This window comes from Octopus bimaculoides, chromosome 2, assembly GCF_046866305.1.
Source record: "Octopus bimaculoides isolate indiv1 chromosome 2, ASM4686630v1, whole genome shotgun sequence".
Classification (NCBI taxonomy): Eukaryota; Metazoa; Mollusca; class Cephalopoda; order Octopoda; family Octopodidae; genus Octopus; species Octopus bimaculoides.
The window spans coordinates 190,570,461-190,583,567 of record NC_142929.1 but is presented as its reverse complement, the minus strand read 5'-3'; the positions used below and the strand labels follow the sequence as shown (position 1 = coordinate 190,583,567).

General features: G+C 39.8%; 1 protein-coding gene across 2 annotated transcripts in view; it reads right to left on the bottom strand.

Moving 5' to 3' along the window:
- LOC106873695 (tRNA wybutosine-synthesizing protein 5) overlaps nucleotides 1-12,914 on the bottom strand; it is a 19,523-nt gene extending 6,609 nt beyond the window's left edge. Inside the window, exons 1-6 of one of the 2 annotated variants that reach the window (XM_089348243.1) lie at nucleotides 12,774-12,914; nucleotides 7,814-7,968; nucleotides 7,017-7,086; nucleotides 6,191-6,373; nucleotides 5,226-5,313; nucleotides 2,492-2,608 (exon numbers count right to left, since the gene is read on the bottom strand). In XM_089348243.1, coding sequence (XP_089204369.1) covers nucleotides 2,492-2,608; nucleotides 5,226-5,313; nucleotides 6,191-6,373; nucleotides 7,017-7,086; nucleotides 7,814-7,968; nucleotides 12,774-12,887 — 727 coding nt within the window. In that variant the 5' untranslated portion in view covers nucleotides 12,888-12,914. The other variant, XM_089348244.1, reaches the window with a different exon arrangement.
- Nucleotides 12,915-13,107: the final 193 nt, after the last annotated feature.

Genomic DNA, 13,107 nt, shown 5'->3' with positions numbered 1-13,107 from the left:
CGTTTAACGTCCGCTTTCCATGCTAGCATGAGTTGGACGATTTAATTGAGGACTAGTGGACCAGATGGTTACACCAGGCTCCAATCTGATTCGGCAGAGTTTCTACAGCTGGATGCCCTTCCTAACGCCAACCACTCCGAGAGTGTAGAGGGTGCTTTTACGTGCCACCAGCAAGAGGGCCAGTAAGGCGGTACTGGCAACGGCCACGCTCAAAATGGTGTATTTTACGTGCCACCTGCACAAGAGCCAGTCCAGCATCACTGGCAATGACCTCCACCATCATAATCATCATCATCATCATCAAGCTAATGTGGGCATTCCCTGCTTGATGCAGCCCTTGCTCAACATTGGGGACTTAAGGCGGTGAGCTGGCAGAAACGTTAGTGCGCTGGACGAAATACTAAGCAGTATTTCGTCTGCCGTTATGTTCTGAGTTCAAATTCCGCCAAGGTCGACTTTGCCATTCATCCTTTCAGAGTCGATTAAATAAGTACCAGTTATGCACTGGGGTGGTTCTAATCAACTTAATCTCTTTGTCTGTCCCCTCTATGTTTAGCCCCCTTGAGGGCAATGAAGAAATAGACATTAGGACCTAGAAGGGCATCAAGCTGGCAGAATCATTACTGCACCTGGCAAGATGCTTAGCGACATTTTATCTGTCTTTATGCTGTGAGTTCAAACTCTGCTGGGGTCACCTTTGCCTTTCATTCGTTCGGGGTCGATAAAATAAGTACCAGTTATGTACTGGAGGTTGATGTAATTGATTTATGCCGCCACTGAAGTTGCTGGCAGCCTCGTGTTAAAATTTGAAACCATTATTGTCATTCTGTGCTAAATGAAGCAGTGATGACTGAAGATTCTGTAAATAATAATAATAATAATAATAATGATGATAATAATAATAATAAGCATTATGCTGATAATTATTATTATTATTCTTTTACTTGTTTCAGTCATTTGACTGCGGCCATACTGGAGCAGCGCCTTTTAGTCGAACAAATCGATGCTAGGACTTATTCTTTGTAAGCCTAGTACTTATTCTATTGGGCCCTTTTGCTGAACTGCTAAGTTACAGGGACGGAAACACACCAGCATTGGATATCAAGCAATAGTGAGGGGACAAACACAGACACCCAAATACATACATACAAGCATGCATGCATACATACATACATATACATACGACGGGCTTCTTTCAGTTTCCGTCTACCAAATCCACTCACAAGGCTTTCGTCAACCCGAGGCTTTAGTAGAAGACACTTGCCCAAGGTGCCATGCAGTGGGACTGAACCCAGAACAATGTGGTTTGTAAGCAAGCTTCTTATCACACAGTTAAGCCTGTGCTTATCATTTACATTATTATTATTATTATTATTATTATTAAAGCAGTCAAACTGTCTAACCCATGCCAGCATGGAATGCAGATGTTAAATGATGATGATGATGAAGCTTGATACAAAATAAATTAACATGAATGAGTGAAGGTACCATGGCTCAGTGGTTACAGCATTGGGCTCACAATCATGAGGTAGTGAGTTCGATTCCTGGACTGAGTTGTGTGTTGTGTTCTCAAGCAAGACACTTTATTTCACATCGTTCCACTTCACTCAGCTGTAGAAATGAGTTGCGACGTTACAGGTGCCAAGCTGTATCGGCCCCTTTGCCTTTGCCTTGGATAACATTTGTGGTGTGGAGAGAGGAGGCTGGTATGCATGGGCGACTGCTGGTCTTGCATAAACAACCTTGCCCAGACTTGTGCCTCGGAGGGTAACTTTCTAGGTGCAATCCCATGGTCCTTCATGACCAAAGAGGGTCATGACCCTAACTCAAATGAGATAAATAAAGTATTTCATCAAGAACTAAATTGAAATATTTCAGTGTTAGTTTCTGATGAAATGGTTTAGTCATCTTATTCAAATTAATCACAGAATGATTCGCCACATGGAGGCAATGACCAAGACCTTTGGCACTATGTCGTGCTTGAGAAGACACATAAAGCCAAATAACATTGCAGTTGTGGCAGATATTGGTGTCAGGCAAATGGCACCTGTGCTGGTGGCACATATAAGCACCCATTACACTCTTGGAGTGGTTGGTGTTAGGAAGAGCATCCAGCTGTAGAAACCATGCCAAATCAGATTGGAGTCTGGTGCAGCCTTCTAGCTTGCCAGCCCTGGTCAAACCGTCCAACCCATGCCAGCATGGACAATGGATGTTAATTGATGATGATGATGATGCTGATTGTTCTTGAACTGTGGAAACAGCTGCAGAGCATCGTCATCACCATCTTTTAATGTCCGTTTTCTATTCTGGCATGGAGTGGACAGTTTGATAGGAGCTGACCAGCCAGGGAGCTGCACAAAGCATCATTGCCTTGTTTCAGCATGGTTTCTGCAGCTTGATACCCTTCCTAATGCCAGCCATTTTACAGAATGTACTGGCCCCCCCCCCCCCCCCAAACAAGAGTTGAATCCAGAGTAATGACACTTACCTGGGATAAAGAGGACGTCCCCTGGCTCCAAGATACACTCATACCGAGTTGCTTTCAGGAATAACGGAAATTTCTCCGTGTTTATATTGTCAATATCTAAAACTGTAGATTTGCCATCTTGGAAAAGAAATGGAAATAAATAAATAAATAAATAAAGGAAACAACACCACCACGACCACCACTACCAACAACAACAATCATTAAGGCGATGGTGGTAATAGTAGAGAAGGAAACCACAGATATACACACATATATATAAATACAATGGGCCTCTTTCATTTTCTAGCTACTAATCCAATTTAGGAGGTTTTTGATGGCCCAGGGCCAGGGTACCATGCGCTAGGACTGAACTCGAAGCCAAGCAGTTGCAAAGTGAGCTTCTTAATGCTACAACCTCTTAATATTCAGGTGAATCCTGTGTGTTGAGAAAATATAAATCGTCTCAAGAACGAAAACGTTTTCCAATGACGAACAAACAGCGATTCACGTTCGAACCTGCCAGAAAGAATTAAGAATGAATAAATACATTATCGTTTGGATTCCTGCTGTTTTGCGCGATTCTCATCGATTATTAAAAATATTTTTGTTATTAAAGAATAAAATGTTTTGAATGACACAACAATGCATTATAATACAAACGAAGGACTATAATAACTGTTGAAATTTAATCATTCATAGTCTGATATATTTCGGAATATAAAAATTCTTTCTTCAGATATTCCAAGGAATTGATGGAGTCGCTGCTAGAATCGGTTAGCAGCGACTCCATCAATTCCTAGGAATATCTGAAGAAGGAATTTTTGTATTCCAAAATATTATTGTATCAAACTATGGATGATTAAATTACAACAGTTATTCATAGTCCATTTTTTGTATTATAGTGCATTGTTGTGTCATTCAAAGCATTTTATTCTTTACAAGCGATACACAATGCTTCAAGCGAACTACAATACTCTCCTGTATTTTTGTTATATTTCATTTTATTTGCAGCGAAGGAATTATCGAGTTGCTAACATGCTATACAGAGTTATTTCCCTTACATTAAACTTCTATTCCAAAGTAAAAAAAAAAAAAAACCCAAAAAACACAACAAGGGATTTTCTAAGTGGTTGTTCGACCTGTTAGAAGTAGCAGCTAAATATCTTTAAGCCACACTCTCAGGCAGGATTCTCTTTTTGACTCTTATGGCACACAAAAGATCAAATAAATAAATTACTGGAGCTTTTCACTCGGAAACATATATAATAATAATAATAATAATAATATATAATAATAATAATAATGCCTTGATTGCCATACCAGGCAGTGGCTCTCATGGCTTCTGATCTTCTTTTCTACACTAAGCACAAGGCCCGAAATTTTGGGGGAGGGGGTCCAGTCGATTAGATCGACTCAAGTACGCAACTGATACTTAATTTATCGACCCCGGAAGGATGAAAGCCAAAGTCGACCTTGGTGGAATTTGAACTCGGAACATAAAAACAGATGAAATACTGCTAAGCTTTTCACCTAGTGTGCTAATGGTTCTGCCAGCTTGGCACCTTATGGCTTCTGATCTTAACTGACTGGAAGTGTTATCATGTAGGTACATTGTTTTGTCTTTGTATAAAAGATGGGCTACAGCAAATATTCTGCTCAATACCACAGATTTGCTTGTCAGTTGTTTGACCTTAACTAGTTGAGCATGTCCCTTGGTGGCTGACGATAGGTGCATCTCTGATCAGGAGCAGAAGTAGTGGGGGAGCATCATAGCCATGTGTTGAGAGGAATTCTTTGGGGTTTGGATAATTCCCCTTTGGAAACATGGGTGTTTCGTTCAACTTCCTTAAACAACCCTTATTTAGGGACCTTTTGAGTGGGATGCGCTATTTGACCTGAAGAAAATTCTAACTGGGCCCCACCTGCAAGGTCATGCACTGTTTATCTTGATATGAGATCACCATGTTGTGCACATATGGTTGTGATGCATGTGCCTGGTGTACCCTTATCAGACGGGTAGTCATGATGGGTATAATGGGCTTCGCATATTTTACCCCAGTGTCAGTTTCATGGTTTGCAATGCGCTCTCGCTCAATAATAATTATTATTATTTCGCTTAGGCTCAGTGATTCTAATAGCCTGGTGTGAGAACTCAATATTCATATAATGCAAGTGAAATCGAAATCATAATTGAACCATATTCGATGACTGGCACCTGTGCCAGTGGTGTGCTAACAGCACCATCTGAGTGTGGTCATTGCCAGAGCAGCTGTCTGGTTTCTGTGCCAGTGGCACGTATATAGCACCATTTGAGTGTTATCGTTACCAGCGTCGCCTTACTGGCACTTGTGCCAGTGGCATGTTAGAAAACATTCAAGCGAGGTCGTTGCCAGTGCCACTGGATTGGCTCCTGTGCAGGTGGCACTTAAAAAACACCATTTTGAGCATGGCCATTGCCAGTACTGTGTGACTGGCCCTCGTGCCGGAGGCACGTAAAAGCACCCACTACACTCTCGAAGTGGTTGGTGTTAGGAAGGGCATCCAGCTGTAGAAACCTTGCCAGATTGGATTGGAGCCTGGTGTAGCCTGCTGGTTTGCCAGTCCTCAGTCAAATCGTCCAACTCATGCTAGCATGGAAAGCAGACATTAAACGATGATGATGATGATGATGATGATGAGATAAAATAATCAAATCAAAAAGAAAAAACTTCCATTCATTGTTTAAGTAAAGTAAACGCTGATAGAAACTACGTACCTTGGAGATAAAGGTAGTGAGCATCCTGGGGGCTAAACAGCACAACTCGTTTACGGCCTTTGATTTGCATCAGTATATTATCCATGATCTAATTAAAAAAATTAAAAAAAAAAAAGGTATATAAATTCAAGTATATTAAGGCAGTGCTGCATCATGGCTCTCCAGTTTAATGGCTGGGACCAGCAAAAACAGATACATCCATGCACACATGTATGTATGAATGTGCGTGTGTGTATTTCTATATACCATCATCATCATTATCGTTTAACGTCTGCTTTCCATGCTAGCATGGGTTGAACAGTTTGACTGAGGTCTGGAGAGCCAGCGGCTGCACCAGGCTCCAATCTGATCTGGCAAAGTTTCTACACCTGGATACCCTTCCTCATGCCAACCACTCCGAGAGTAGGAAACTTTGCCGTATAGGAAATTTTGAAGATAATGGCAGGCAACCTGATTTAGAGAAATTACAGCTCTGAAAAAAATTAGTTTTTATATATATATATGCTTTTTATAATTCTGTTTTAGATTTAATTGTTTTTTTGTTTTCTTTTTGTTCTTTGTAAACGTTATCATATTTATTTTGCATTACTTTTTATTTAAGCAGAAATTTAATTTTTTTTTTTTGAAAACATAATCCTGTTTTAGATTGCTTCATTTTGCTGACCCCTACTCCTGTAGCTTTGCTATAATAATATAATATATGTTGGTTGAAACAATTATATACCAAGGGAGGAATTCATATTTTTTGGTGAAATTGTCTTGCAGAAAAATTTCCAATACGGCAAACTTTCCTATGGCCCAAAATCCTGAGGCAAAAATATCTGAAAGGAACTCAGCCACTTTGCCTCTGTGAGGCCCAACACTCGAAAGGAAACTTTGCCTCTGTGACACCTAGATGGTAAAAAAGAATTCTAATGAATGGTTACCTCTTACTTACAGAGTTGTTAGGGTCTGGTCTTACTTACATCATAGTGGGTCCAGAGTTGGGTTGATTTTGAAGCAATACGAAAGACACTGGAGAAGAAGGATTTGGCAGGAAAAAGATCTGGAATGTTCAAATCATTTGCTATTTGTGGAAACTGTTCTTCGATGTTTGCAACTGTATTTCGTGGGTCACCTCCCAAGGAACGCAGATAGTATTTCTCCTCCTAAAGAATAAATAATTAGATAAATAAATAAACATAAACCTTTCAAGGTGGTGCTCCAGCATGGCTGTTGTCTAATGACTGACACAAGTAAAAGTATTTAAATGTATCTCTTCTTTTTTTTGAAAAAAGTTATGTTTAATGTTTCAGTCCATTTAAGAAAAAAAATCTTTACAAAGGTGTAGGCATGGCTGTTGGGTAAGCAGCTTGCTTTCCAACCATATGGTTCTGGGTTCAGTCCCACTTTGTGGTACCTTGGGCAAGTGTGTTCTGCAATAGCCTTGGGATGACCAAAGCCTTGCGAGTAGATTTGGTAGAAGGAAACTGAAGGAAGCCCGTTGTGAGTGTATGTATATATAAATGTGCATGTGTGTCTCTGCATCTGTTTGTCTCCCACCATCACTTCAGAACTGATGTTGGTTTGTTTACATTCCTGTAACTTAGCATTTCAGCAAAAGATATTGATACAATAAGTACTAGGCTGAAACAAATGGTAGTGTGGTCAATTCGTTTGACTAGCATTCTTGTAGGTGGTGCCCCAGCATGGCCACAGCCTAATGACTGAAACAAGCAAAAAATAAAAGGAATGCAATAAAAAAGCAAAAACAAAGAATTTGAAGGAAAATTATCAAAGAAATGAACTGACCGGACAAATGAAAAATTCTTCATTAGAATCTTGTGATGCTCGTTTGACCAGTTCTGAGAATGGTAAAATCCTACAAGGAAAACCAACAAGAAGAAATCATCATCATCATCATCACCATTTCCATGCTGGCATGGGTTGGACAATTTGACAGGAGCTGGCAAGGCTGGGGAGCTGTGCCAGGCTCCAATTGTCTGTTCTGGCATGGTTTTCTACAACTGGATGTCCTTCCTAATGCCAACCACTTTACAAAGTGGAATCGGTGTATTTCATGTGACACCAAGTTTATTTCCCAGTTGTGATGGGTCAGCCACAAATTGTTGTTAATTTCTTGTAGATCCTAGTTGTATGTCTCATCCGATGTGTAACTGTCACTGCACTATCCAAATGTGGCCGATGCCACTACCTGCTGACTGGTCCCTGTACCAGTGGCACATAAGAAGCACTATCCGAACGTGACCAATGCCAATGCCGGTGGCATGTAAAAGGCAATATCCGAACGTGATTGATGCCAGTGCCACCTGACTAGCTGCCATGCTGGTGGCATGTAAAAAGCACCCACTACACTCTCGGAGTGGTTGGTGTTAGGAAGGGCATCCAACTGTAGAAACATTGACAGATCAGATTGGAGCCTGGTGCAGCTGCTGGCTCTCCAGACCTCAGTCAAACCGCCCAACCCATGCCAGCATGGAAAATGGACGTTAAACGATGATGATGATGATGATGATGATGATGGAAAAGTGGACTTAAAAAAATAAATGATGATGATGATGATGATGATGATGAAAGTGAAAACTTACCGATAGAGAAAATTTTTACTTAGAAAATCCATCTGTGGGTTTTCTGAGACATGAGTGGTAACATTTTGGCCTCCAGCCTGTGATATCAAATACTCTACGGTCCATTTACTCGTACAGGATCCAAGGTCGAATCCTCTAAGCACAACTGGAACTCGCTGTTGTTAAAGAAGAGAATGGTGGGTGAACATTTCATATAAACAGTGCGTTTGTGAAAGAACAAAGGGGAAAGTTCCTGATGAAAGTTCAGTTCCTAGATGGCATTGGTATGGCTTAAGGCAGAGGCATGACTGGTTCAGAAGTTTGGGGATATGAATGAGGTTTCAGGTTCAGTCCCACGTCACAGTCACTTGGATAAAGTGTCTTCTACTATAGACCTGAGATGATCAGATCTTTAAATGAATTTGGTGAACAGAAACTGTGTGGAAGCCTAAAATAATTTCTTTTAATTTTTAACTCCAAGCTTTTAGGGCTCTCTGAGTTAAAGGGGCCCTCCCAGCACCTAGGGCCTGTTGGGGGCCATGGGCCTTACATAAATCTGGCCCTGTCACCACCTCAACTGTTTTAGGATACAAACTTCCTGTTTTAAAGTGATTTTATTTAAAATTTACCATCAAAATTTCGTGTTCGTTTATGATCCAAACACTAGCTTAATAATAGTTTTAAATTTTGGTGCAAGGCCAGCAATTTCAGGGAAGGCGTAAATCAATTACATCACCCTCAGTGCCCATGGGCTACTAACCCTAAGATTCTGAGTTCGATTCCAAGCAGTGATCTGAATAATAATAATAATATCAAAAAATACCTTAGGAATGAGAACCCAGGTTCGAAATTTCTCCAAGACACCTGATGAAGGCTGGAGGGTATATCAGCTGAAACGTTGTGTTAACAACAAACAAGATGAAGACAAATATCTCTCAAATATAAATAATGTACAACTGGTATTTGTTTTATTGACCTGAGAAAGATGAAAGGTCAAGTCAACCTTGGTGGAATTTGAACTCAGAATGTAAAGACAGATGAAATGCCACTAAGTATTTTGTCTGGCATGATGATGATTCTGTCAGTTTACTGCCATGTACCAGCATAATAATGACAAAGTTATTTTACTAAATTTGTCATCATTTAAAAGATTAATTGAAACAAATTAATTATATTTCAATACATGTCATAATCATGAGGTGAGGTAGAAGTTGGTACTTAACAACAACTCCAAGAGAACTCCTACACGGTCGCTTGAACTTCGAGAAATAACAACCAAATCTCACTCAAATTGCATCCTACCAAATTAATAGTGAAGGAACGACATCACCATCATTTGACGTTTTCCACAGGGACAGTTACACCTCAGGAGAGACATACAACTAGGATCTACAAGAAATTAACAGCAATTTGTGGCTGACCCATCACAACTGGGAAATAAACTTGGTGTCACATGAAATACACCGAGTCCACTTTGTAAAGTGGTTGGCATTAGGAAGGACATCCAGTTGTAGAAAACCATGCCAGAACAGACAATTGGAGCCTGGCGCAGCTCTCCAGCCTTGCCAGCTCCTGTCAAATTGTCCAACCCATGCCAGCATGGAAATGGTGATGATGATGATGATGATTTCTTCTTGTTGGTTTTCCTTTATTACTTTACCATTCTCAGAACTGGTCAAAGGAGCATCACAAGGTGGTTTGAGAGGAGCTGGTCAACCAGAGAGTTGCACTAGGTTCAATTTCTCTTTTCTGTGATTTTTAAAATGATTTCATGATAGGTCAATGGCTCGTACTGAGTTACCTGACAACAACTACTTTCACAGAAACAAACAAGGACCCAATTCCTTGCCCCTTTCCTTCTCTGTCAGGTAACGGTAGTTATTCTGGAAGTCTGCCAATAACAGTTTACACCTGTCTCACCAAAGACTGTGTGTTATCATACAAACTTGTCCTTTACAATCATGCCACCCCCACCACTCCCACATAATCTGTCCTCTATCAAAACACCCCTACAACCCATCTTCCAAGCATCCTCCCACATCCCACGGCAAGTCCCTCACGTGCCAAGCCACATACTCTCCAAGCTCCAGCATATCAACCACACCGCCCCCTTCCCAGCCACTCCAATTTCTCTCACCCTCACTCACTTCAGCTACGTCTTCCCCATCTCTTCTAGACATGTCCCCACAAACTCTAATGGAGCATCCCTCTCTATCTTACTTATACTCCCCCACCCAACAACCCAGTTCCCTGTAGATAGGCCCTAATACATCTCCAACCATCTATTTCTCTCTCACTGTCTCTCTAATTCTCTCTCCTCTTCCTCTCCTACTTAAGTAGCCAAGCATAATCTCTATAGTATCGACAACTCTCCCCGTCCTTCTATCATACTCTAATCCCAACTACTTCCCTCACTTCCACGCCATCTTTCAACTAAGAGGTCTTTCTCTTGTAAGCTACTTGGTGACCCCATTGGTGCGTGTGCCACATAATAGGCACCCTGTCCACTCTATAAAGTGACTGGCATTAAGAAGGTCATCTGGCTGTAGAAACCATGCCAAAAAAAGACAAATTGAGCCTAGTACAACTCTCTGGCAGACCAGCTCCTCTCAAACCATCAGATCCATGCCAGCATGGAAAACGACTTCAAATGATGATGATGATGATGATGATGATGATGATGATGTTCCTTCTTTATTAATTTGGTACGATGCAATTTGAGCGAGATTTGGTCGTTATTTCTCGAAATTCTCTTCGAGTTGTTAAGTACCAATTATCTGTTCCGATTGAACAAACCTATCATCAAAGACATCCTACACGTGACCATGCTACAATTTAATACACCAACAACCATACTCTCCATTATTTGAGACGTTTGGGCGAAATGCTTAGCGGTATTTCGTCTGTCTACGTTCCGAGTTCAAATTCCGCCGAGGTCGAATTTGCCTTTCATCCTTTCGGGGTCAATAAATTAAGTACCAGTTGCATACTGGGGTCGATCTAATCAACTGGCCCTCTCCCACTAAATTTCAGAAAGGATTATTAAAGACGGTAGGGTGAAATATTAAAGAAATCTGACTGCTGTTTCTAGCGACTGCTATAATTAGTTCGGAGTTATTTCCCTTGCTCATGTGAATGTTTTTTTTTTTCTCTCTCTCTAAGTCAATTATCAGCCCCTACCGTAAAACTTTAGTCTTTTCACCATAAACCATATTTCAGGGCTCCTGAAGATAATTGCAGAAGATATTTTTTCAAGAAATCTAATTACTGAATTACTCAAACATTGTCCTCTCCAATATAAATTTAACCGGTTTCAAATTAAATGCAGGCAAAAGATGTTGTGGTTTATTTTGAATTAGGGTCCCTTTCGTTTATTTATTTAATACCTTGAACGGAAAGGAATGAACGACACCACATCTCATTTATTTTGTCATATTTAAATAATTTAACCCTTCGGCGGAGTTTTGGAATAGCTCACCCACATGTTCGATTTTCTCCGTTTTCATGGGGGTTTATCAATATTTTATTTCCACCACGCACTTCAAGATGATGGGGCCTTTATATATATAAAACATTTTAAAAGTCTATGATTCCCATCTTCATCCACAGGGTTCTTACGATGGATTTTTAAGTTTCATTTTGTGTTAAAAAAAGGAGGGGAAAATTGTAAAGATGATCACCGTCGTACGCCAGAGCAGGAGTTACATTCCAAAATCATAAGGTCATGGATTTCAAATTTTAGTTTTAAAAAAAGCTTCCCCACCGCCCATTGTTTTAAAGTACAACGGTGTAAAAACGACTGGAAAATCTTTCGGGTGCCCCGGGTAGGAGTAGGAGGGAACGAAAAATGATAGACTTTAAAAATAATTCTGGGGTTACCTACAAAAGTGTGTCCCTCCCCACAACTTTGTTTCTTCATAACTATTAGCTGTCAGAAGTGAAAGTGCTCACTGCTAGTGAAGTGTCTGTCTGTCTGCCTGTCTGTTGCTGGTTTGAGTTGATTCTTTGGCTACTGACAGCTAATACCATGACTGGCCGGAGCGAGCTATTGGCTTACTTACTTACTGATATCTATCTACTATCTACCTATCTATCAATCACTCGTCCACCTTATTAGAAAACACAAATTTAATATAAAAACATATTTCCTGAAATTGCAAATTATTTAAAATATAAAAATATAATTTTCAACAGAGAGAATTTATCAAAATAGAAAACAAATGAAGTTTGAAGTTTAAAAATAATAGGATCGACCACTCACGACTAGCTAGCGCGGACGCGAGTACCCTTATACTCTGTGTTGTGTTTTCAAACGCATGGATATAGGTGTCAAATTTGTTCCAATAACTTTCGAGTAATAGATAGATAGAGAGAGAGAGAGACAGACAGACATATAGCTCGCTCCGGCCAGTCATGGTATTAGCTGTCAGTAGCCAAAGAATCGACAGGTAAGCAACAGGCAGGCAGACAGACAGACAGACAGATACTTCACTAGCAGTGAGCACTTTCACTTCTGACAGCTAATAGCATGATAGTGCCAAAATTTCATTTAAAAATACCCAATTTTTTTGGAAGGTACGAGGAAACATAGGCAACTGGTGTGAATTTTCTGTAACTATTCTCTCCATCCTCGGAAAAAAACAAAATTCCACAACAAATTCCGATATAATTGGAATCTGTATTTATAAAAAAAAAGAAATTAATTAAAAATACCCATTTCTCTGGAAGTTATGTGAAGACAAATTAGAGCGTAGGGGGGGGGGGCACACTTGTGTCGATATTTTGGTTTTTTTCATAAAGGGCTGTCCAACATTCTTTTGAAGTGTTTGGTGTAAAATAATTTGAAAAAACCCGGTCAAAACGGAGAAAATGCAATTTGGAAATGCGATGAGGAGAAATTTATTATTCCATGGAATGTGTTTAGAACACACATTACGAAACTGAAGTTAAGCAGGAAAATAAAGATTTAGTATATTGGTACCTTCGGGTATATCACATTTTTAAATTCTTCGCAAGAAATTCCAGAAATATATTGCAGTTGTTTGACCTTTGACCTCCGATCACAATTTTCACAACCAGATATTAATTCCATCATCCAACAAGAAATGTATTTCTATGGGTGTCGTGCCTAAATAGTCCCTCTTCATATTTTATACCAGAAACAGAGGTTTCATTCATCTTTACACATTGTGCAAATAAATATTATAAATTGTAATTTATATTTCAAAAATTATTTCAGATGATAAATATCAATTAAAGGTGTCTTTTAATTTTCTGTTGAATAAAGAATGAGAACTAAACAACCGTATCTGTAT